The sequence below is a fragment of the Patella vulgata genome, chromosome 3, assembly GCF_932274485.2.
Source record: "Patella vulgata chromosome 3, xgPatVulg1.2, whole genome shotgun sequence".
In the NCBI taxonomy this organism is placed as follows: domain Eukaryota; kingdom Metazoa; phylum Mollusca; class Gastropoda; family Patellidae; genus Patella; species Patella vulgata.
The window spans coordinates 65,859,867-65,884,724 of NC_065881.2; the positions used below are offsets into that span (position 1 = coordinate 65,859,867).

General features: G+C 36.3%; 2 protein-coding genes across 3 annotated transcripts; both read right to left on the reverse strand.

The window, feature by feature from the left end:
• Positions 1–824: 824 nt before the first annotated feature.
• On the reverse strand, positions 825–10,638 carry LOC126815143 (transmembrane protease serine 3). The gene is made up of 7 exons (XM_056099593.1): positions 10,548–10,638; positions 9,988–10,143; positions 8,804–8,886; positions 7,243–7,331; positions 4,453–4,715; positions 2,236–2,375; positions 825–1,025 (listed from the first exon to the last, which is right to left on the reverse strand). The coding sequence occupies exons 2-7, from the start codon at positions 10,103–10,105 to the stop codon at positions 861–863; spliced, it is 858 nt and encodes a 285-aa protein (XP_055955568.1). The 5' UTR covers positions 10,106–10,143; positions 10,548–10,638; the 3' UTR covers positions 825–860.
• Positions 10,639–13,845: 3,207 nt separating this feature from the next.
• Positions 13,846–22,026, reverse strand: LOC126816516 (transmembrane protease serine 3). 2 transcript variants are annotated; one of them, XM_050543124.2, is made up of 7 exons: positions 21,916–22,026; positions 20,294–20,443; positions 19,820–19,902; positions 18,446–18,534; positions 16,707–16,969; positions 15,258–15,397; positions 13,846–14,022 (listed from the first exon to the last, which is right to left on the reverse strand). In XM_050543124.2, exons 1-7 carry the CDS (start codon positions 21,974–21,976, stop codon positions 13,858–13,860), a joined length of 951 nt encoding a protein of 316 aa, XP_050399081.1. In that variant the 5' UTR covers positions 21,977–22,026; the 3' UTR covers positions 13,846–13,857. The 2 variants fall into 2 exon arrangements, with proteins under 2 accessions (XP_050399081.1, XP_050399082.1); XM_050543125.2 differs by lacking the exons at positions 13,846–14,022; positions 15,258–15,397; positions 16,707–16,969 and having other exon boundaries at positions 18,442–18,534.
• Positions 22,027–24,858: the final 2,832 nt, after the last annotated feature.

Sequence of the window (24,858 nt, forward strand, 5' to 3'; positions counted from 1 at the left end):
CCATTCCTCTACTCCACAACCCGCCTCTACAGTTTTGCCTTCCTTTTCACCACAACCCGCCCCTACAGTTTTGCCTTTCCCTTCTCCACAACCCGCCTCTACAGTTTTGCCAACCTCTATGGAAACAACCCTCAGCTATTGCCCTGACTTCCTCTTTTTTTGCAAACCGCCTCTACTGCACCACGCTATATCTCTTCTATGCTTTCCCACCTCCTTCTTTTCCAATCATATTTACCCTTCAGTTTTCCTCTAGTTATAATATCGGATCATTTGATAGTAGTCCTACGTTTGGTTGATTGTCAAGCAAAGGACCTAAGACAGTAGATCGAATTGTGTAACTAGCCGATAACTACACCTTAATTTAAATATTATTGTGCGTTTAATGTGATTAGAAATACTTTATTCATATATTTTGACAGAAATGGAAATATGTTTTTCTTTTCATACTAACCATGATCCTGTTTAATGCCTTTCCACCTTATTTTCTTAAGCCCTGTCACTCAAACAACACTTATGCAAAACTACCTATGTCTATTTAGGTCATTTTAAAATTAGGGGGCAAAAAACTGACGTAGCATTATAAGTTTTTGAATAGACAATGGAGTATAGCTATTTTGTTGAGTGCTTGTTATAACCAGTTATGATGCATTATCTGCTATTATATGTCCACGGAATACCTGACCACAACGAAAATGCAATCTGAGACGAATTTGCCATATAAACTATCTTCAAACCCTGTAGCTACAGGAATCAAACGCTTAAAATTTATAACTCGGAATTTCGAATGATAAAATCATCAAAATCATTTAACAGATCTATTATTTTTGTTAAGATATATTTTATTATATAAGTATTATGAATTATGGGTATCCTTGTTTCACTTGTTTTATCCAGTCTAAGAAAGACGATACTCGAGTGTAGACACCTGGGGTGTTTTTGTCACCACAACCATAACCCCATGATACAATACCAGCTATCTTCCATGATCCTTCTGTTTTACATACTAAAGGTCCACCTGAATCACCCTAGAAATAGAATACATATTTTGTGAATTTTTCTATGTCAAGGATTTCGCCCATAGAGTCCTCAAATGCCCCCAGCTTATTACTGAACGAGCCTGATGAATTTTTGTTTTTAGACGTAGTGCAGTCAACAACCGAACAATACACCGGAACGAAATCTCTGTATAATTACACTGTTTCAGGGTGTAATACAGAACCATCTCGAATAATTCTTTCGCTTCCTGCATCATTCATTAATTGGACTATCCCGATTTCAAGAGAGTCTCAAAAATAAATGTCAGAGTACGTATGAAATTTAAGCGCCAAAATATAGAGGAATGGTGTATTTACCTTCTCTCAAACTTCCAGCTCAAAATATTGAGCCGTTCGGACGTGAACGTCAAAACTGCTTATCCGGACACGTAACCCTTTTAAGATTTCGGGGCAGTTTTTTCGTTGGGTGACCCAATAATCGATTCCCGTTCCTTGAGAGGTCTATATAGTGAATGACCCATGTGCTCTACTTGATAACGAAAGGTAAATTTCACCTACACATTATTTTTATAAAATAAAAGTCTGGTTTTATCCAGACACCGCATAATACAGCTTGGGACACCGGTCTCCATTTCTATATGAAGACTGATGGGTTTAAGTTGTTTGAAAACTTATCACAAATATTGAGTTAGTTGCTCGACCCTTAGCTAGAGGATTTTAAGGGATTTTAACACAAAATTAAGCAGTTTTATTCTCCAATAAATATTGGGATTGGCCCTTTAAGGCATATTGTCGTGTAAAATCCAAATTAAGTAACGTACTAATTTAGATTATGAAGTGACGTTACAAGAATCTAATACAAGTATTTATGCGAGAAAAACCAAGAATTCCTGAACTAAGTAATGTACCGCTGCTACGGTTCATTAATAGAGCTTTATGATTACTTTTGGTGTACGACTTTTCTTTATTAACCAAACATTATTCTTTGTTGGTAAGAGTAAAGTAGCCATTAAGTTAATTGTTCAAAAAGACAAGTACAACGGTTTTTCAAATTTATTGAGGGGGAATATTTTAAAAATATTGCCGTCGATTTTTTGTACTACCCTTTCTGATCATTTACCAATTTTATAAATGGGCAACATGTTTAAAACTATTGAAAAATGATTGATAATATTCTAAAAGTGTTTCGAGTTTGAAACCTGTTTTCCCGCTCATCGTGTAAGGTAAAATACTAAATTACCTGACAAGCGTCCCGTCCTCCAGCGTTGATACCAGCACATATATTATGATCATATACAACATTACCTAGATAATAACTACATAGACTGTTAGACATAACAGGTATAGATACTTGATTTAAATACCGACTACCTGGACCATCTGAAATAGATTAAAAGATGATTTTGTCATGGTATTGGCAAATGGAATTATTTTACGGGCACACAATTTGATTGCTCTAAAAATCAAAACAAGTTTGGGGGCACAAACTTGAGCCAGTGGCCTTCTTAAAATTGCGTCCAATTAATGATTACGATTTTGGTTGCATAAAGCATGATACAATTGACGTCCATTGCAGGAGAATGGGAAAATTTATATTTTTGATTGATATAATATCCCTGAGGCGAGTTGTCCTCGAGGCAACTATATGCAGAAATAAATACCACTTTATGCAGTTCTAAAAATACAAAATTCGTCATTTATTATGATAAACATGTTATTGACGTGGTTTTAAAATATTATAACAATTCGAAAAGATAAGGCGACGGATTATGAAGAAACCTCTACTCCCTTTATTCTACCTTCCGGGTAGAACTGTAATATTCTGTAATTTACTACCCAAACTCCATCTTTGTTAACGTTTGGAGACAATGCCAGCACCGTAGTCAGGGCAGTATTGTATTTTTAAGGGTGTATTTGACCTTGAGAAATTGCTATTTATCTAATACAGCTTATAATTTGCATGATCGTTGAAATTTATTTTACATATAATGCCGTAAATACTTTATAAGTGTTTAATTCTCACTTCTATCAAACGACATCCTCGGTGTATATTCACGTACACAAAGTAGGAAACAAACAGTGGTTATTCACGGTGTATTTGAATTTACATTCGGACAGCATGGAGGTGGGGTGGATGGGGTAGGTTATTTGACATAAAATATTAAGACTGGGTAACTGTCGCGTGTTGAGTCCTACTCTAGGACGGCTAGATCTATTTGTTAAGGCCAACTCAGTTTTCGTCAAGGTAGCTGAGATGTAAATAAGGTTAGGGCACGTGATTGTTGGTGAGATTATAGGTTAGGGTAAGCGTTAGGGCTAGGTCCAGGGTTAGAGTTAGGGTTGGGATTAGCGCTAGCCCTGTTTATATCTTGTGACATTTGACCAAACTTGAAGTTAGCCTTATCAAATAGATCTTACCACTCAAGGACAGATCACTAAAGAGTCCTAGATGGTCATTCGTATATTATGCAACTTTATAGCAGGAAGAATAGCTATCACGTGAAATGACTTGTGTAATGTGCATGGTCGAATTTATCGTAAGATTAGATAATGAATAAAATAAAAAAAATAACCAACAGCGGGAGTTTTGCTTCAAGGTTTTAAACCTATGACATGGTTAGGAGATTATCTTAAAGTTAGATATAGAAATACATAGATAATGTCGACCTGAAGCTAAGTATCATCAAATTAGCTGTAGATGTGCTTATGTTATATACCCAGGGGTTTAGTTTAATTGACTTAATAACAGAACAATTCAAAACTTATATAAATGTTGTACACTGAAATCATCGCATTCAGTAGTTGATTGCCAGTCGCTCTCATTGCTGATAGAAGATAGAATTTGAAGCACAGCACGAAAACTACTATAAACTTCTGTATAAATAAAACAGTAAATATGTCTTAATCTTAGGCTGTGTGCCAAAATAATCCCATTAAATATACATGACTAGAACTCCTACCGGTTTCATCAATATTTATGTAAACACGTTTTTACAGCTGCACTTTTCCTAGTCATTAGGAAATAACGAGCATTTCATATAATGCCATTTATATCCTTAATTCCTCATGAATAGTTGTACTCAATATAAAACTGTAGTTTAGAAATACAATATTAATCCTGGAATAATAGTAAGTTAAAGCGAAATGTCTATATTTAATCTTTCTGCTTGGTAGTTTCGAGATCTACTTTTCAGATCGGAGATATGATCATAAAGTCTATCAACCGTATGTCTTGGTCTTCGTTAATAAAACAACGCACGGATGAATGAACCACATTGTTGAAATAAACGAAGTCTAGGTTATTATACAAAAGAATATTCCTCTCGAGCAAATAATAACATTTTATAGGGGTGACCTTACAATAATTTTGGGAGTTATTTTAGGAATTCTATAGTTGACCAATGTTATAGAGTTTTTTTGGGTTTTTTTTTTTTGTAAAATAAGTTAAGTTACGCACCAAATCTTGTTGATCCCCAGCCTGATACTGTGCAGACGACGTTATTAAAATCTTCCGTCGAGTCAGGAAGACATGCTGTTCTAGAGGCCGTTCCTGATATATCTACAGGTTTAGACAGTTTCATTAAAGCTATATCATGAGAATTTGAAGTACTATCAAATGAACCGTGGGTTATTATATCAGCTGCACTATAGACATGACTGCTGTAGAGATTTCTCAGATCTGTAATACCAATAGCAGCAGTCCAACCATTGACATACGTCCTGTAAATAGAAGGTATGCAGACGTTATAGTCTTCGACATTCTCACTGTTCCGGCCATCGTATCCTAATTGTTATCGTCAAAATTATAATTTTTCATCATACTTGTCACCAATCCCGTAAATTCAAACTGGGTTTTAAAGTAGGCTGACAAAATGACAAAATGCATTCATTTAAAGATGGATAGATTGTCGTCCTCGGAGTAATCAGATCTAGGATATTAAAAGGAGTACATAATATTTTACAAGTTATTCTGGCTAAATTCAACTTCTAATGAATTTTGAAGTGTACATAAAAAAGCTCGGTCCATTAGTTTCTGAGAAAATACTTGACTATATTATGAACTCGCTGAAACAGCGCCTGCATAAATTTACATCACAAGATTTTTGCTAGAAGGCGAATCTATGATTCGGGGTAATAGACACCAATGCAGCGACGATCATCTTTGTCGTCAAATCCAATGTCGGTTGTGTTAGATTCCCGGTGATTTGCTAATGTCATCAAACGAATCCAGATCACTTGGCGGTATTGTTGAGAAAGAATGCTTTTGGTGTAAAGAGAAGGTTATCCTCAGCTAGAAACGGTAAAGACTTGTCTTTTGAATTATGGTACCGCACTCGGCAAACCTCAGCAGATTCCAGTACCCTACATCTAGCCTCGGCTGTATGACGAAGTCCGCCATCGGAACTACTTTCAAGTTCCCGGATTACCAACGGCCCATTTGTATGTTTTATCATACAAATATTTCAAGTCTGTAGCTGTTTTTCTTTCAAGGTTATCCGATTTTCTTCAAACAGGGACAACTTTGCACTGGAAATTCCAAACACGCTTCGAACGACGCAATTTTGATAAGTTCTTTTTAAAAGCGACAAGTTTTCCTAATAAGTAAACCGGTGCCGCATCGCAATTGTATAGGCGTAGGTACGTATCACGTACCGTCATACAGCCGAGGCTAGATGTAGAGTGACGGAATCAGCCGAGGTTTGCCGAGTGTAGGGTACCGCTCTGATTTAAGTCATTTCAAAGATGAACAGACATTGCAATAAGCACGGGATTTTTCGTATATCCTCTTTTATTCTTGGGAATGCCGCTTTTGAGCAAGCTACATCGTACAGTTAATATGCATCACATACCCTGGTCCGATGTCGCTCCACGATACCCGTACTGCACAGCGTACTGCACACGAAATTAATCGATAATCTATAAAGAATTAAGCATTCAGTATAGCATACAACACTCAGAAGTAATCTTATGTAATCAAAAGGTTACCAGTAAGTGATATCATTTGACGTTGTACAGATATTTCTGTTCAGTTCATGCTGCTCTCAGACGTTCCAGGAATTTTAACTACTTAGCCGAATTCTTACGTTTTATGTTCTACTGTAATAATTTTTTGTAGACCACAACCAAGGATCCCAAATAATTAAATATATGTTGAAATTTATACTTCAGATAAATAACAGGCATGGTTAATATATAACTGTCGTTGTAATAAACCAGTAAAAATTCCTAAAATGCTTTGACTGTTAGACAAACCTTACTAGACTAAAAAATGAGTGATCGAGCCCCGCGCCCAACCTTTAGAGATTGCTCTAAACAAAGTCAAAATTTCACAATTTTCTTGTCAATTTAAGCCTATATAATGGTCAAGGTAACCGAGATTTGTATCAAGTTCACTGACATTAAACTAAATGTAGCTAAAAGTTTAAAATTTTATCGGACATTCAAATCAGACACCGTTCCCTCGAGTAAATATCTGAAAAAGTGCTTTTGAGCAGAGATATACGCAAAATTAAGGCTAGATACCCCCCCCCCCCCGTTAGGATTGCCGTTGCCAGAGAAACGTGCTCCCAGAAAATTTCCTTAAAATAGGTCCCGACGCCATTACCACTACCTTAAGCACTTTTCTACTCTGAGGGGTTCACGGTGGCTAAGTGGGTGAGATGCTGGCTCGCTAGTCTGGAGGTCGGGTGTTCGATCCCTGCATTGGCTGACCGAGTTCATCTGTCTAGTCGTTCGGATAGGACGAAAAACCGAGGTCCCGTGTACACATTGGCGTGCACGTAAAAGATCCCTTGACAGTTGGAATTCGATATAAGAGTAGGCCGTAGTGCCGCTGTCCGGGCAAAATTTCCCTCATGGCACACTGTATGACGTATGCCCGTCTTCATTAGCCCATTTCGGAGCAGAACAGTAGGACGTTAAACCCCATTTCATTTCATTTCATTTCTTCTACGTTGATCTAGAAAGTTAAAACAATTGGGAAACAGAACAATTTGTTTGACGACTCGTTTGGTGTTGACAGAATTGACATGGAAGTCCCCTTTCTAGGAAACAAATTCTAAAATGTCGTCATTTCCGGAAAGTGGTAAGTGTCAGCGATTGTAAAATTGGTTTTAGTATCTGTTTATTGGGATACTGTGCCAATTAGGGTTGATTAAGATGTTAAATGGAGAGCGGGTTTTATATACTGTAATTATATTTTGGCTCAATGACATCGGAAAGAAGTACATGTTTTTCATTTACTTACTGCTCAAAGCAATGAGCTGCTGTAAGAACCCACTGACGATCAATAAGAGTTCCACCACACAAGTGCTGTCCTTGGTATCTCAGTGAAACCTAAAAGGATAAAATACACGGAATTGTTAGATTCGGGGCTGATTCGTTGACAATAATAATTTATCAATGCTGAGAAGGTCGCAAATGTTTTCTAGGAGAATCGACATCTTTAATACGGTATTACATAAGATGTTTTATATAAGTAACTCTTCGCCTCATGTAAGCACTGACCAAGCTACCAGGTCTGACTGAACAGTTCTAAGCCTGAAATGGATATATCAATTGGGTTGAAACAAACTTTTGCCACCATAAGAACTGCAACTGTAGTGTTATTATTGTCTTCGTACCATTTTGGCCATTTTGTGAACCTACCCATTGAAATCACCAGAAATGGACAAAACTGGCTATAGGGCAGTCACCCTGCAACTGAAAGGACTAACCCCAACACAGATACATGCCGACATGGTCTCCACTTTAGGGGATAATGTCCCTTCCGTTTCCATAGTAAAGAAGTGGGCTGCGGAATTTAAGCTTGGCAGGGAGAGCTTTGACGATGACCCGCGTCCCGGAAGGTCATCGACGGCAACCATTCATGAAAACATTACCCGGTTGCATGACATGATGACTGATCGACGATTGGCGACTCGACATATTGCTTGTGTTGTGCGCTTCTCTCATGAGAGAGGTGAGCAGATTATCGCCAACGAGTTACGAGCGTAAGAATCACAAAGTTTCTGCAAAATGGGTGCCGAAGCTCTTGACTGTGGTTCAGAAATGTGTCAGATTCCTGAAGTCCCGTGACAATCTGCGCCGTTTTGAAGCAGATCCTGATAATGTTTTGGCCAGATTGGTAACGACGGATTGATGAGACCCGTTTCAAAAATTGAAAAAGGAACTAGCCGGTCGTCATTTTCCCAGTCATGATGACGTTATGTCAGCTGTGACTTTTAGGCTGGCAGAGAAAAAATTTCTTCCTGACCGGTATCCAGGCCTTGCAACATCGTTGGCAAAAGTGTGTACAGGTCGAATAGACTATGTAGAAAAATAAATGGAAACCATTAACTTTGTATATGTCTTTCAAAGATAGGCTTACAACTTTTTAGCCAGCCCTCGTAGAATAATTATGTCTTGTTTATAGCTGGATGGGATAGGGGCAAGACTTGCGCATTTGATTATCACAATGCCTCTTATCTCTGAAAATCATTATTTATAAATAGCTGGAACTATACAATCGTAAATATTAAAATTCAATAGGGTTCAGTTTTTTTGCTCGAATGAATACCCCTTCCTATCTTTAAAACCATAAAGTCCCCTACAAGCGTTCACAAGCTCTAAGAATCGGAATCTAAAAGAATCAAGAAGCGTGGTCTATAGTTTGAACATAAACATACACGTCAACGTTAAATATGGACCCATAAAATGTTTCAGTAAGAATTGTCAAAGTAATGCTACCTCATGAAGCATCGCCGTTGTGCTGTCCCACTGTTTAATGTTTATTTTTTTTATTTTGAATATCTTATTTGAGAACAAACCTGCCATGGATATTCACCACTCAACGCTGATTTTCCTCCAATAATTCTATCATCTGATGCCACAAGTCGATGGCCGCATTGCTCTATACAAAAAAACAAGAATAATCTTTTAGGGGCATTTAGTAACTGGATAGAGCAATAAACTATAACACATATTTATGGAAATCATCTACTAATTTATTTGGGCTACGTTTTGAAGATTATTTCCCCAACGTTATCACTCTATTAAAGAGTAATTGCATCACTGTTTTGTGAATAAAATTTATCATTTGTCATATAATTTATATCAATTTGCTGATTTACTTGAAGCCGCAATGATCGAGTAGGCCAATGATCATTTCCCTTATTTAGATTAACACATATAACTGGAAACTGCTCTTTACATGGTAATTTAGATATAATATACGAAGGTCAGATTGATGTTCAAGCGTAGAAAGGAATTTCCTTCCGATAATCAGTAACAATAAAGATGGCGACCATAACTTAACATAGGTCAGAACTGACGATTTAAATTTTTGGACTAATGATTTTAGGCATGGCTACTTTTTATTACATGTACGTATCTGAATCCTTTAGCTGGAATAGTGTGTCTTTGAAGGATAGCTTGTAATACGAAAAACGCTCACTCATTATCCATTCCCATGATCTTAATCTTTATAATTATAAAAAATAAACAACATCTAATTATCTGATAAAAATTTTAAGATGTTGAGCTGGCACGATTTTTTTCCTGGGCTTGGTCAGAGGAATTCCTTTATACATGCCTTTTTACTACCTGATCCTTCCGCCTCAAATTCATGAATATTCATTAGAATGCAAATACTAGACCAAAAGGTCAACGAAAAAGAATTGCTATAAACAGACCATCTAGTCTTAGTCTAACTTTGTATTTAGATATCAATTACAGATAATCATTTTACATGTAGCAACTGTTACAGTAATCTATACAGGTCACAATTGTATGGAATACAATTATTGCTTATTACTGACCTGTATATTTCAGTTCAATTACTAAATGCCATTGAAAGAATGTAACGGTGATCCAGTGCACTATGCGACTACTAATTCCTGAGATTTGATGTAGACCTTAGTAATGTTGTTAATTATAGTTAGCCTATATAATCATTTATTGCACCCGTACTACAATAACAAAAACATAACTATATCACAAGAAGAATCATTACCGCTGCTTGTCAAAGGAGCTTGTGTGCCCTGGGGTTTGTTTTCGTTGTAGCAACACTTCTTTAAAAATCCGCAATGGCTGAATGACATCTTCTGTCCAGAATCACAAGAACCAAACATACTATGACATGAACCTTGATAGTATTGTGTCTCACATTCTAGAAAAATAAAATATTATTAATTTGTCCACATGTGCATTATTCTATTTTATGAGTTTGTCTTAACTTGTTGGAGAATGTGCACAAGAACCAATAATGAACCTTGATAATATTGTGTCTCACATTCTAGAAAAGTAAAAGATTATTAATTTATCCACATGTGCATTATTCTGTTTTGTGAGTTTGTCTTAACTTATTGAAGAATGTGCACATCTAAAAAGCTTTTGAGAGTTGGGAAGTTTTTCATATTAGCTGTAGGGAAACCCTGAAGGAAATACACATAGTAAGTCCGCCTACATATTCGACAAGGTAACCATGACAGCATAGATGGCAACACACATCAAAAACCATTCAGACCATACTCTGCTCTATATGAAGGAAATCCACATACTAAATCAACCTACACATTCTACATGGTACCTAACCCATGCCAGCATTGAAGGTAGACATATCAACAACCATTTAGACCATTAGTTGCTGTCACGACACGCCAACTTCTACGAATTGAAAGGTCCTTTGTAATGAAGCATAATTAACACAAGAATTTGTATGCGACTCAAAAAAGAACACTGTTATATACAACTATACAATACAACCATTGTGTTGTTTTATATACAATTTTACAACACAATTCCTCTGTCACGCAACATAATACATTGTGCTATTCAGCCCAGACACCTGCTTCATTTAAAACGTTTAACACAATTTATTTTATAGATCCGATTTGGCAAATAAACGACTGACAAACCGAAATCAGGTGTTAATGGGAATGACCATTGCCATGGTGACACATAAGGCTTCATCTCCCCTGTTAAACCGATAAGATCTGTCTTTGTTTGGGTCTGCAAGATCCCAAAGCCGTTGCCAGCGATCATAAATAATTAATGTAAGATATTTAAAAAATGGAAACGAGAAGATTTAAAGCTTCATTATTTACCTTACCGTGGATGCAGTAAAGGACATTGTCCTGGTTGATAAATGTCTGCTACGACTGAGTAGCCAGGCTGTTTATTATTAAAAGCCGGCAAGAAAGACAAATACTCAGAAAAAGACGTACATTCATTCGATACCACGAAGTCTGGAAAATGTCTCGGAGTTCAACAGTAGATATGGAAGCAGCATATGCAGGATGAACAAAGTGATTCCAGCTGGCGTGACCTCAACCGAATCATATGCATAAATAGGGGGCATAATCAACGCATCTCGCGAAAGAGATACCGAAACACAATGTATCTAGTTTCTTTTTTCCTTTAGTTAGATCGAAATCGATTTCAGGATGAGATATTTTGTTTCTGAAATGGTATATGTTGGATATTAAGATTCGTGGATAATAAATACCTGTGAGAGCGCGCGTTCCTGCTGCTAGAGCAAGCAGACAAATTACTTCCAATCCAACCATGATTTGTAATGAACTATAAAAACGGTTTTAGTTTATATTTTGTACTAAACCTAAGAGATCATTGTACCATAATCTTTAGATCTAAGGTGTGCTGCTTATCTATCCAAGAGATAAGTCACATTTCTGGCCAATTTTCTATATATGAATATATTTCTATACATCTATAAATTATGCCCACTATCAAAAAACATGGTGGTGGAAATTCAAGGATATTGTCCACGATGAAAGTATTATAAGTTGTACCACAAAATTAGGAATACAGCTGTGGACAATAATGTTCACAATATGGAATAATAACAAAGTTGACTAAAATGGGCTTTTGTTTTTCCCAAGCCTTAAAGGCCTGAAGGACAGGTAACCTTTTTACATCAACAGTAATGTTTCTTATGGGTATCGGACTACCACAATAATTGTTCGGTAAATGGATTTTCACATTGGAGATTGAAACAAATTACAAGAAGGTATCAGACACAGATGGAAAACAAATTCATCGCGCAAAAAAGTGTAGTAGTTAAATTATACTGCCCTGATCTGATAAATGGGCGAATCTCCAGATCAGTTACTAAATGTCATTGAAACAATTTATCAGACATCAGTATCTCGGCGATGTGACGGTTAAACTCGTCTATCAAATACTAAAAACTTGAGGGTAAATACAAGGGCTGGCTGAAAGGTTCTAGGCCATCTGTGAAAACTCTGGACAAAGTCGATGGTTTTCATTTATTTTTCTACTTCGAGAGACGTCATCATTACTATGAAAATGACGGCCGGCTAGTTTTTGGAAACAGGTCTCATCCATTATGCTAGGTTCCCACTATCACTATTCGTGCTGCGATTGAAATTGTGGATTTAATCGTGGAGTAATCGTGGTGATCCTATCAGGTCTTATCATATAATAAGGTCAGTCGTAGCAAACGTGTTGATTGTATCGAAACGTGTCCGAACGTCTCACTCCGATCGTAACGCATCGCACGACAGTGGGATGCTAGCATTATCCGGATCTGCTTCAAAACGTTTCTGATCCGCAGTCAAGAGCTTTTGTCATTCCTAACTCGTTGGCGATAATGTGCCCAACCCTCTCATGGGGATGCCAACGACATTGGCCATCACCATGTCATACACCCGGGTAATGTTTTCTTGAATTGTTGCTGTTGATGGCCTTCCAGGACGCTGTTAATCGCCAAGGCTCCCTGTCACGCGTAACTTCTGTGGAAAAGGAAGGGTCATCATCCTCTAAAATGGAGACCGTGTCGGCATGTATCTGTGTTGGGGTTAGTCCTTTCAGTTGTAGAATGACTGCCCTATAGCCAGTTTTGTCCATTTCTGGTGATTTCAATGGGTAGGTTCACAAGATGGTCTAGTTATATTAAAAATAATAACGCCCACGTTTCTTATTTGTGGCTTACTAATGTTCCTTATTTGTTTTAAGCTTTTGGCAAAAAAAGTTGTGATATTAGCATTTCCTCGTATCTAACGAATAGAAATGGTAGCCAGAATATGAAAAACACCCAAAGAAATAGAACGAACAGATAATTGTCACATACTTTGTCAGATCCGGGCATGTGAATTGAGTCATGTGAACTTGCCAGACAATGGAGAAGTTGTATAAGATGTGTGTTCTATCCAGTCCTTAATTTCAATAAAGCATTCTTTCTTTTCTGATAGACAATGTGCAGTCTGTAAAATCATCTTTCTGTCACAGAACCTTTAATTCTTTTGTGGACAATAACAGAAATTATGACACCGTGGTGTTGTTTTTGATATTTTTCATTATTTGCAGTTAAAATCGTGACCAAAATATTTCTGATTATCAATAATATCTTGAACGTATAACTATGGCTTGTCATGGTGTTATGTATGGTAACTGATAACATGAAATGTCCAAGATTGTGCTATATTCGTAATATGATTATATTTTATTGTACTTTTTCATGTATACCATTGGGCTGGTCACTCGGCAAATGGCCTTTGGTCCCCATGAATGTCTTAAACCCAGTTTAAACCATTGTTTCAGTTAGCTATAAATCGTGTTTGGTGGTGCGTACGACGTGTGATTTCTCTTCCTACAACACCGGATACTACTTTTCGTTTGAGGAGTTAAAGTAGCTAACAAAGTTTTGGTATGCGTTTGAAAAATTAATGGTTTTTGGAATTCCACTTAATACCAAGCAAAACGGCATTTCCGTGCTTAAATACGGTTTATCTTTATCTGATTAGGAGTGAGCTATCGGCGAACCCGGAGAATAACAGGTGATCCTACACAGCAATCAAAAATACAGCCTATTAGTTTTAATAATGTATTTTATTATTATGAACTATCGTTTCTTTTGTTGCACCTGTTTTATCCAGTCTAAGAAAGACGATACTCGAGTGTAGACACCTGGGGTATTTTTTTCACCACAACCATAACCCCATGATACAATACCAGCTATCTTCCATGATCCTCCTGTTTTACATACTAAAGGTCCACCTGAATCACCCTGAAAATAAAAACAAAACACATGCGGTATTAGATGTTTCTGTCACATTTTTGACATCTAGGTCTGTAATCTTTGGGAATATACAATAAGCCACTATATTAAGTTAAATGTTATTATAGGTTTACAAAGCCGAGATTTTGACATATAGAGATAAACGTTAAAAATTGCATTTTGGACCTGTGGATATCATTGATAACCAAATTTCTTTTTCTATTATCGCTCCTTGGGACAGTGCAAAATACATGCAAAGGTAAACAATAGTAGATAACTTTACTGTACATATTTGAGATGACTTGTTTGTTTCAATGGTCAATAAAACAATTATTTGCTTTATCCTTGAACATTTAGACTTGTATTGATATACAACTAAATAGAAAAAAAACTGTGTATAAAGTGTATAATATTTTTAAGATATAATCTATACATAGAAACACAAAATCATTGAACAGATGAATACGCACCTGTACCTTGTAACGGGAACTGTTTAAATAAATTGACAAATCGTATTCAATCTAACTAAATTTATTTCCGATTTCGTTTCGCTTATTTGTATTCCACGTCCTGTATACCAATACAGACAATTTGATTAATCAGTCAGTTAACTGATCTGAACTGCTTCAAACAAAATATGAAGTGAAATGAAACAGGGTTAAACGTCCTAAACCACCCGGACTAATGAAGACATGCATTGTTTTATGACTCAATGTTTGACTGAACGAGAGCGTTTCTGCCGAGACTTCGTCGAGGGTTCTTTTATGTACACGCCAACATGTACACGCGACCTCGGTTTTTCCGGGCCGCTGACAAGAGGGGTGAGGGACGCTGAAAATCCCGAAAAACTTTATCGACTAACACCTGGATTGTATCCTAAACCACCCGATAACCGAACCAGAGCCTTACTCACTGAGCTACCATGGCACACCAAACAATAATGTGTTGGAAGATCTTTAACGACAGGAACTTTAATAAACCTGGAATTAAATTCTTCTTAATGCACAAAAAAACAAGTGCCATAGGAGAAAGAAACTTCTCGACCACAAGAAGATTTAAATATCTGGTCCTTTCTTGCATATATACTCGGCGGTTCCTGGACAATACCATTTAAACTACATACACCTATAATGACCTGTTCCATATATTTATTTAGTGATTGATATGATGCCCTGGAAGTGTATGGAATTTGAAGCCATCTTCAAGCGCATCATGTAGGGTAAAATTGTAAAATATTAAATCACCTGACAAGCGTCCCTGCCACCAGCGTTGATGCCAGCACACATATTATGATCAAATACGACATCACCAAGATAATAACTACATAGACTATTTTTCAGAACGGGTATAGATACGTGTTTCAAGTACCGACTATCTGGACCTTCTGAAAATAGAAAATGTAGTCCACATCTTTCAAAGCATGCCTTTATTATACTGGATTTATTGCAGTGCTCAACTTACAACCGGCGGCTCTCTTGAGAACAAAACACACATCATAAAGACCACCCGAATGGTTTGACTCTTTCTCAGGCCTCTCTGATAGTTAACGGCCAGGTGTTGTTAAGGCGCTCTCCATTCAGTCTGTTAGCCGGATCGGGGGAGGGGAGGTTTTTTATATTGATTCCGCCTACGCCAAACTTCACATTCTACATTCATCCAAACCTTAATCATTTACTTTCCAAAGATTCTTGTGTAGTTTCCGCCTCTAACCCACAATCAATGCCGTTCGTTTTCACTGACATATGGTAACAGTTGTCCAGACTATCTCTATATATACTCTTCAAAAAAAGTAGGGGATATTGAAATGCAAATACCTATGCAGGTTGTGATATGATAAATAGTCATGGACACTTGACATCCTTATCGTCCCAACAGAACCACCGAGCTGCACATGCGACACGCAATAGCGCCATACACGTGGGAGGGGTTCATTGTTAAATTTGACACTCCAAGGAAGGGTTGATGAAAACTGCCGCGTGCTGGTTTATCTATCCATGTTATCATTCCTATCGGTTTTTGCATAAGATTTACTGTTTAGCGTATCTTTGCTTTAGTGTGTTACGTTTAATTTGATCGAGAGACGTGTTCGTCGACGTCAACCGACAACACTGCAAGAATTGGTCGTGTCACTGCAAGATGAGTGGGTCAGATTGCCCCAAATCGTGATTGGACGGTTGATTAGGAGCATGCCACGACGAATTGCTGAATGTCTGAGGATTGGTGGAGCAATTACTCATTATTAAGACAAAAATCAAAAACGTCCATTTCACTTTTGACAGTGTATCTCTTTGCGAGTGAAATAGGCCCGTCAAATAAGCCGTCAATATTAACTGTTTATGTTCATATGTAGGCAATTGGCCTGTTATTAACATACACTGGTTACTTCTAATAAAACAGCAGTGCATTTCCGCAGTTTTGTACTGTTTCTGAATATCCCCTACTTTTTTGGAAGAGTATATATGGCCCTGACACTGCCTTACCTCCTTTATAAATAAAATATGAACCCTGGTTAGATAATGCTTTTGGTCATTAGTTTGTTGGTATCAGATGCTTGTGAACAGTGTAGTATGACATAAGTTACGTCACAGAAGGGTATGAATCTCCACCCCCCCTCCCCGAAAAAAACATAACCCCCTTCTAACATCTAAAATACCTATATAGTTATATTTTTGTAAATGAATGGTGTTACTTACCGTCTTTTGTTGCTCCCCAGCCTGATACTGTACATATGACGTTATTAAAGTCATCGGTTGAGCCTGGAAGACATGCTGTTCTGACGTACTTTCCTGATGTGTCTACCGATTTTTCCAGCCTCATCAAAGCTATATCATGAGAAAGCGTATCATCGTCATATGAACTGTGGGCCTTCATAAAAACAACTTTATAAATCTGACTGCTGTAGACATTATCCATATCTGTAACACCGACACCAACAGTCCAATCATGTACAGTAGACCTTAAATATATAATATTTGTATTAAACTATGCTTACTAAGTAATACACGGAAGTTACCGGGCCAATGAGTACTGGACAAATAAGTATTGGACCCAAGCATAAAGTCAGACCTATCCCTTCACCCATAAGTTAATAGGTGTGTCAAAATAAAATTGACGATAAATTTCGCTGAACATATTTATCTTTTAAAACATGTGTGGTGGAGAACCCAGATATGCTGTAGATCATCAATCTAAATCTATATGATCCAGATCTTCTTTAATTCTCGGCAAATCTGGGGATAGAAGCCTAATTTGGAAAGGTAAATGATTCAACCAATTTAAGGTATGTCAGTATAGGCTCCCGTTTGAAAATACCAAAATACCCATTGGAGCTTAATAGTCAAGAGATCAAGTTACTACTCTTGCAGGGGTCACGGTGGCTAAGTGGGTAAGACGCTGGCTCGATAGCCTGGAGGTCGGGTTTTCGATCCCTGCATTGGCCGAGAAAGTTCATCCAGATTTTCCGGCGTGGTCCCCCCGTGTCAGTGTCTAGTCATTCGGATGAGACGAAAAACCGAGGTCCCGTGTACACATTGGCGTGCACGTAAAAGATCCCTTGACAGTTGGAATTCGATATAAGAGTAGACCGTAGTGCCGCTGTCCGGGCAAAATTTCCCTCATAGCACACTGTATGGCGTATGCCCGTTTTCATTAGCCCATTTCGGAGCAAAACAGTAGGACGTTAAACCCCATTTCATTTCATTTCATTTACTACTCTTGCATTGCTTCACCGTTCGGTCTGTCAAGAGCTTAAAGCGACTGTATGCAAGAGCGAATAAGTTGCCATTAATCAACCTTTCAATACTTATTACTGAGTATGCACAGTAATTGAAACATTTGAACTGTTTAAGCCCTGGTACATGCAATGTTTTTGAGTGATGCCCATTGTTTATCTCTCTAAAGCGATTTAGAATACTTTTATTATGAATATCCAAACTAATGTGAATCTCCAATCCGGTCTGTAACAAAATAGTAATCTTTTTTTCTTCTTCATAGAATTTATGGGAAAACCATTCAGCTTTAGGACTAACATATATCAAGATTTGACCCAATCATGTCTTTCGGTTCAGCTATTAATCATACATCATAGTGACTCAAGGCTACCAGTAATGTAATTGGTGTACACTGTACAATAATGAAATAAAATGGTAAGTAGGTAGCCTTTATACTCCTATATCGTGGAAAATTTTAGAACCAAAAATATTCAACAAAACTGTGCTTTGCGTTGAATTTGAAAGAGTTTAATGTGCATAAAGCCTACTGAAGACAACTATCGAGTCAATGATATGAATCATTTGAAATTCCTACAATGTCTGTATGAGTCACCATAAAAAATGTAATTAATAGCTAAGCATGCGTTATGTGCTGATACATTTGAGGAGTCAATAGAGTTGAATATTAACTGCAACGTGTGGCGTGGTTTCGGTTTACTTACTTCTCTAAACAGTGAGCTGCTGTCAGAACCCACTGGTGGTCAATAAGAGTTCCACCACACACGTGCTGTCCTTGATATCTCAGTGAAACCTGAAATCAAAATATTTATCTATTGCATTCATTTATTTATCCGGTAAGATAAATTCCACACTTCTATGGAATCCTATGTCGAAACGTCGCTCAGTAATAAACATATGTTTTATATTCCATGGAATCTATTCCTGTTTTTCTTTCGGTTTTATAATTTCCTGATAGTTAATAGGGGGCTATTAAATTGAATACTTCCGTGTGACCATCTGTCTATCCATCACACCTCATGGACTACGAAAACTATGGTTCTAATTTATGGCTGGGAATCGGGTTTAAATGAAATCTAAAGTAAAAAATAAAGGGGACATTTCTTATCTATAAAGGTATTTTTGTGATATAAAACCTACAACTTTATACAACTAATCTGGTCTTTTTTTGTTGATTTTTTGATCAGATCTGAGCTATCATAAAGCATATGTATGCCCTACATCTACATTGTGTGCTCTCAATAGATAATGGTATTTCAAGTCTGATTTTAAAAACATGTATTTAGTTTTTTTGGTGGCAGGATGGTTGATACTTGAAAGAATGAAACAAAACCATTGTTAATGTTTAAATAATAAAATATAGTGTTTTATTTCATTTGTTAACAAATTTCTTTTTATATTCTGATTTAATCGGACTCATTCACTTTCTTCAACTTTGTTTCAGATTCTTTGGAAAGGTACTGAAAGAGGTTTTTTTTTCTAGTCTACTAGAGGAAATGTATTCCTTCTGTTTCTTCTTGGGGGTTGGATGGCCGAATGGTTAGCACGTGACGTGCGCGCTGTATTATAAGGTCTGTCATTGAGTCAACTCGCGTGGTTTCGATTCCCCGGTTGTACGTGACAAGGAGTAGGGTCGCCTGTCCAGCCTCGTGGGTTTTCTCCGGGGCCTCCTGTTTCCTCCCACTAATAAAGACCCCTACGCGCAAGCGAATTATTGAAATAAAATTGAACCATGTGTTAGTCCCGCAATGACCTATAGTTTGTGTCGAGTGGATGTTAAACTCTCTCTCTCTCTCTCTGTTTCTTCTTTCTCTTTCTGCCCAGTATAAAAGTTTAGCGTTACAATTATTAATTATGTTACTTCAATGCGTTATCTGTATATGTTTGAAATAGGGGTATGTAATATATTTTAAAAATTCAGATGTAAATTTGGTAACGGTTCCTTCAAGGATTATAAAATGTATTGACTCTGTCGACGGCGTGGGATTTGAATAAAGTGGACAGGCGGCACATCTACCTACAGAGTGGTTCTCCTTCAAATTCTTATTATTTTGTATAGCTTTTTTTTGAGAACTAACCTGCCATGGATATTCCCCGGCCAAAGCTGATTTTCCACCAATGATTCTGTTAGCTGATGTGACAAGTGGGTGACCACATTGCCCTATACAAAGAAATCTTACATTATATAAAAAAGGTACATTATTGGGCATTGCTATTGCAGAAAGTGGGATTATTATAGTTTCGAAAAGATACATGTCAGCAACATACATAGACGCAGCATTGCCTCACAGTGTAGCCTATTGTAATAACTCACCCAATTTCTGAACTTAATTATAATAGAGCTGCCTGTATCTATTACGTAATTATAAATAGTCATCATATTATACGCTGCCATCGTAACTTGATCCACTGCACCATGCAGCATTATAAACCATACATCTACTAATTCTTGAATCTTTCTAGGGCATGTTCTTGATTATAATTATCCCAAATTACCATTACATACATTTTACAACAAGAAAAACCAACGTTAATTATATGTATAATCTTACCACCGCCTGTCAAGGGCGCCTGTGTGCCTTGGGAGTGTTCATTATAACAACATGTCTGTAAAAATCCACAATGGCTAAATGATATCTTCTGTCCAGAATCACAAGAATGAAATGAGGAATGGCATGTTCCGTGTAATGATGTCTCACAGTCTAAAATCAAATAAAGAGTTCATAGCCTAAGTTTTAGCAAATCAAATTGAAGAATATCAGACAACAGCCCATTGAATTAGCAAATTTGAATGACTTGAATGTTCAATGGAAAGCTCTTTTTAAAAATTCTGAAGCCTCGTGCCTAAAACGACTGGGGTATAAACCCTATATTGACTTTTAAAGCTTGCGCAGGCAGGTTGGCAGAAAGTTTCTCTAAAACAGAATGGGGTGTTCATTGTGTAATAAGTGATACCTCTTTGAAATATCGAATATTTCGATAATTTTATATCACACAGTTTCTTGTTGTTCAAGTCATAACGCCAATGAATACGACAGTATACATATAGATTGTTTGAATAATTTTAAACTTGGGATTGTTAATTCACTCACAATTTAAGAAACTTGGTAACATTTTGAATTCACACGCCATATACGTGTAACACAGAGTTTGAAAACTTGATTGGAATGTTTATTAGATCATAAATTTCAAATTTATTTTCTCTACAAGTATTAAGGGCACTTACACTTGGACCGATATTCTGGTATTTGAATTACACTAGCTTGATTGTGTAATTTATTTTGTGTTCATCGGATATCGCAGTTCATTCTGAAATTAGCTGCCAGTTCATGAGATAATAGTTTTGGTGGGGCAAAACTCCCAACACATTAAAGCGATAATTGCAAATTTTAAATCATATGTTTAAAACATGTTAAATTAAAGCTTTAACATGTCTATACACACAGTCCTACCTTGTTAAAGAATAATGCTAAATCCTATAATTCACTTGAGAAATTGGGAAATATCATTTTCTTTTAACATCGAACGTTGCTTTTTGAGGTGTTATTATCACGTGTGTAGGTTTGAAAAGTCGCGCTCAACCAGGCATCATTATCCTTATCTGTTTAACCGCGGATTTGACAATCTAGATAACTCCTTCACCCAATGTGTAGATTTAGTTTTCCAGTGAAAAGAAATGATACTATTTTCAAATACCGTCGGCAAGTAAAAATTATTTCACATTTTTATGTGAATGTTTTTTAAGTGTTAGAATGATTTCTATGATTGTATAGTAGTGATTTGACAACGTATGAAGTAATAGATATAGAAATAATTCTGTTTTGGGGTACTTCGAAAATATGCAATTATCGCTTTAACAAAAGACTTTTGAAATGCAGCATAATATATTGGCTTGCTGCAATACTTCATGCAGTAGGATATGAGGTTTTAACATTCCTAAAATGAATAATTACATAAAACAAAACTCTTTTGTTTTTTATCATTAAGACTAATAGTTTCACAGATCATGCAGTTCAATGTTGAGCCCAGTGTTTGGTCTTCGTCTCTTCAATTCTTTAATTTCTCCAATTAAGAAATACTTTTTATATAAATATAGATAGTTATATTTAGAATGTCAACATTAATAATATCAATCGAAAACATTGGAATATTAAAATTCTTGAATAACAATTACCTGTAACAGCGTGGGTTCCTGCTGCTAGAGCAAGCAGACAAATTATTTTCAACCCAACCATGACGTTTTACTTACTGGCATTGAATAATGCACTTACATGAACATTTTATAGTCCATAATGTGGGAACATCATTCCATTATCTATAGTCATAGGTCTTAAGGTGAGCTATTTATATCTATAGAAGAGATAATCTTTATTTAAATGTAAGAACTGCCCTATATTCTATTAATCTCGACCTTATATTTTTGCATTCAACAATGGTCGCTAAAATTCCGGCATACTGTTCATGTCAAAGGATAATAAATTTTACTATAATATATATATAGAGAGAGTGGATTATGGTGACTGTTAATACTTTTCACGATATGAAATAATACAAAATGAGCTTGCGCTTCGTAAAATTGACAAGGTATCGAAAATATTTTTTTACAATATGGACAACTATTTAACCTTTTTATATATGATCACAGCTGGGGAGGTCATCTTTCTGGATCAAGTCTACGTTTTTTCTTTTCGTGGAAATAATTATTTTACAATAACAGTAATATTATTATGATATCATTTCTTTTTTTTCTCATCTAAACTCCTCTTTTCGTGTTGAAATTGTTCCCAGTGGATGATTACCAGTCTTAAAGTGAACATTTAACCATGCCGCGTGAGATCCACAATGGGCTTGTAAATGTACAGGTCACAATTCTATGGAATACAATTACTGCTTATTTACTGAGCGACGTTTCGACGGTATAGTGTTTTACCAGGCAGTGTAAAGGTCACCTTACACCAGTGAACAAGTTATGGATAGTTGAGTTTGATTTATTGTGACATGACTAATTGGCGTTCTATAAGAAAGAACAAGGAAACCAAAACTCAACCTTGGGGTACACCAAACATGTACAGAAGAGCATTCCATTATCTGACTTAACCCACTTGATAAAGATACATTATGGGAGATTTTTATAGAGAGTTGGCCATTCTTGCTATAACAGTTCAAAAGTAGATGATGAAAGAAGAATACATTTAAAAATTCAGTCAAATTACTTTATTTTGAACATAGTTATCATCGTTGTAATATTTGCCTAGAAATGGTAGCGAATTGTGTCTTCACCTTCGCTGATCGTTTGATTGACAGGCGTTAACTCCACCTACATATCTCGATTATCAAGTAAAGTTTTCAATGGCATACCGAAACGCTTTACAGCGGCCTCGCTAAGTACACTCTATCATTTAGCCTCGATCTAACTGACGTATTTTCATCAGGTTATCCCTTATTTGATTTAATCAATTAGTGAAATCCTATTTAAATCCGAGCTGTAGCCGAGCCATCCGTGGGTCTACAGAGTTGATTTTGGTCTTGTTGTTTAAATAAAGATCTAATTTATAATTTCTATAACATCTGAAGCCTAAATTAAGACTTTCAATAATCAGATTTGGCTCTTGCATAATGCATGTTTAATATTGTGTGTATATTTAGAAGGGGTTTAATGAGCCGGAAACTTTTTCGTGTTATAATCACGTATAACAATAATTCAAAAGCAAAAAGGAATGAGTTTCAAATTGAAGGATTTCGAGAAAGGTTTCAATATCCCTCACTCCCAATCCACTTGCTAGTTCCATTTCCCTCAAACGACTTTTCGGCTAGTACATTCGTGTTTTGCTGATTGTATCCCCACCCCATCCCTACTTCCCCACTTATGTCTTCATGACTCAAGTCTTTTCACTTTAACTTAACGGTTTGAAGTTGTCTCGCAAAATTAGCCTTCTTTTATCAAAAAATAGAAATAATAGATAATTTCAACTTCATTTAGGTAGGAGATATTGTTTAGTAGTCTCGAAATGATCTCAACTTGTCGTCCAAAATTAATAATATCTTTCAGTTATGTCTATAATAATAAAATAATATAAACATAATTTTAAATCTCCACTTTATAATCAAAAGATAATATAATAACATTAACAAATCATCCTTATATATGATTTTCTGGGAACCTGGTTTTACACAAATGAACACATTTCTGGTATACAAACCACTTTTGTAATAAACGTCAAATTTAGTGACAAAAACAGTGAGGTTTAAAAAATTAAACAACCAATAACACATTTTCTTACTGATGACATTTAATTTAATACAGGAAGGAGATCGGACAGTTGTAACAAAAATATATTATCTTAATGGACACTGATACTTTATGACTTATGGCCAAGTATATCAAGATAGCTGTCAGATTCGAAAGAAACTGACAATTAAGTCGCTTTAAAGTCTAAATTATACTTTTCATTTAACTGAGAGTGTAATGAATATCAAGTAATACGGAAATGTTTAACATGCTTTAAAATTATTTTTTTCCTCGAGAAATAACAACAAATTTTTTATTGAAAATTTCGAGATTAAATAAAAATTTCTCGCGAACTAAGAATAAATTGTCTCAAGTCCCGCAATGATGATTGCTACAATGATAATTTCTACATTGCAGAACACCATGATTCGCTTAAGTGAGCTAGCGACACTGCAACTGGTCGAGATAAAATACACTATCAGATTTTAAAACAATTACATTTTCCAACACTTTTCAATTTATTGGTTCTTTTTAACCGGATTTGGGTTGATAGAATTTCCCTCCTTCGTGGCATGAAGCAATCGTGTAAAAATCCCACGAATCCTACCAATTATCGTCCGATCGCTCTAACTAGCTGCATTTGCAAAACCATGGAGAGATTGATCAATCGAAGGCTCGTTTGGTACCTGACCTCCAATGCGGATTTCGGTCCCAAAGGAGCACCCTTGGTGATCTCGTTCGATTTGAAACTTTCGTCAGAAAAGCTGTCACCCAGAAGCAATATTTAGTTGCAATATTTTTCGATCTGAAGAAAGGTTATATGGAAATATAGGTCGTTTTCCCTATCCATTTCCTCAGGAGAATGGTGTTCCAAAGGGAAGTATTATG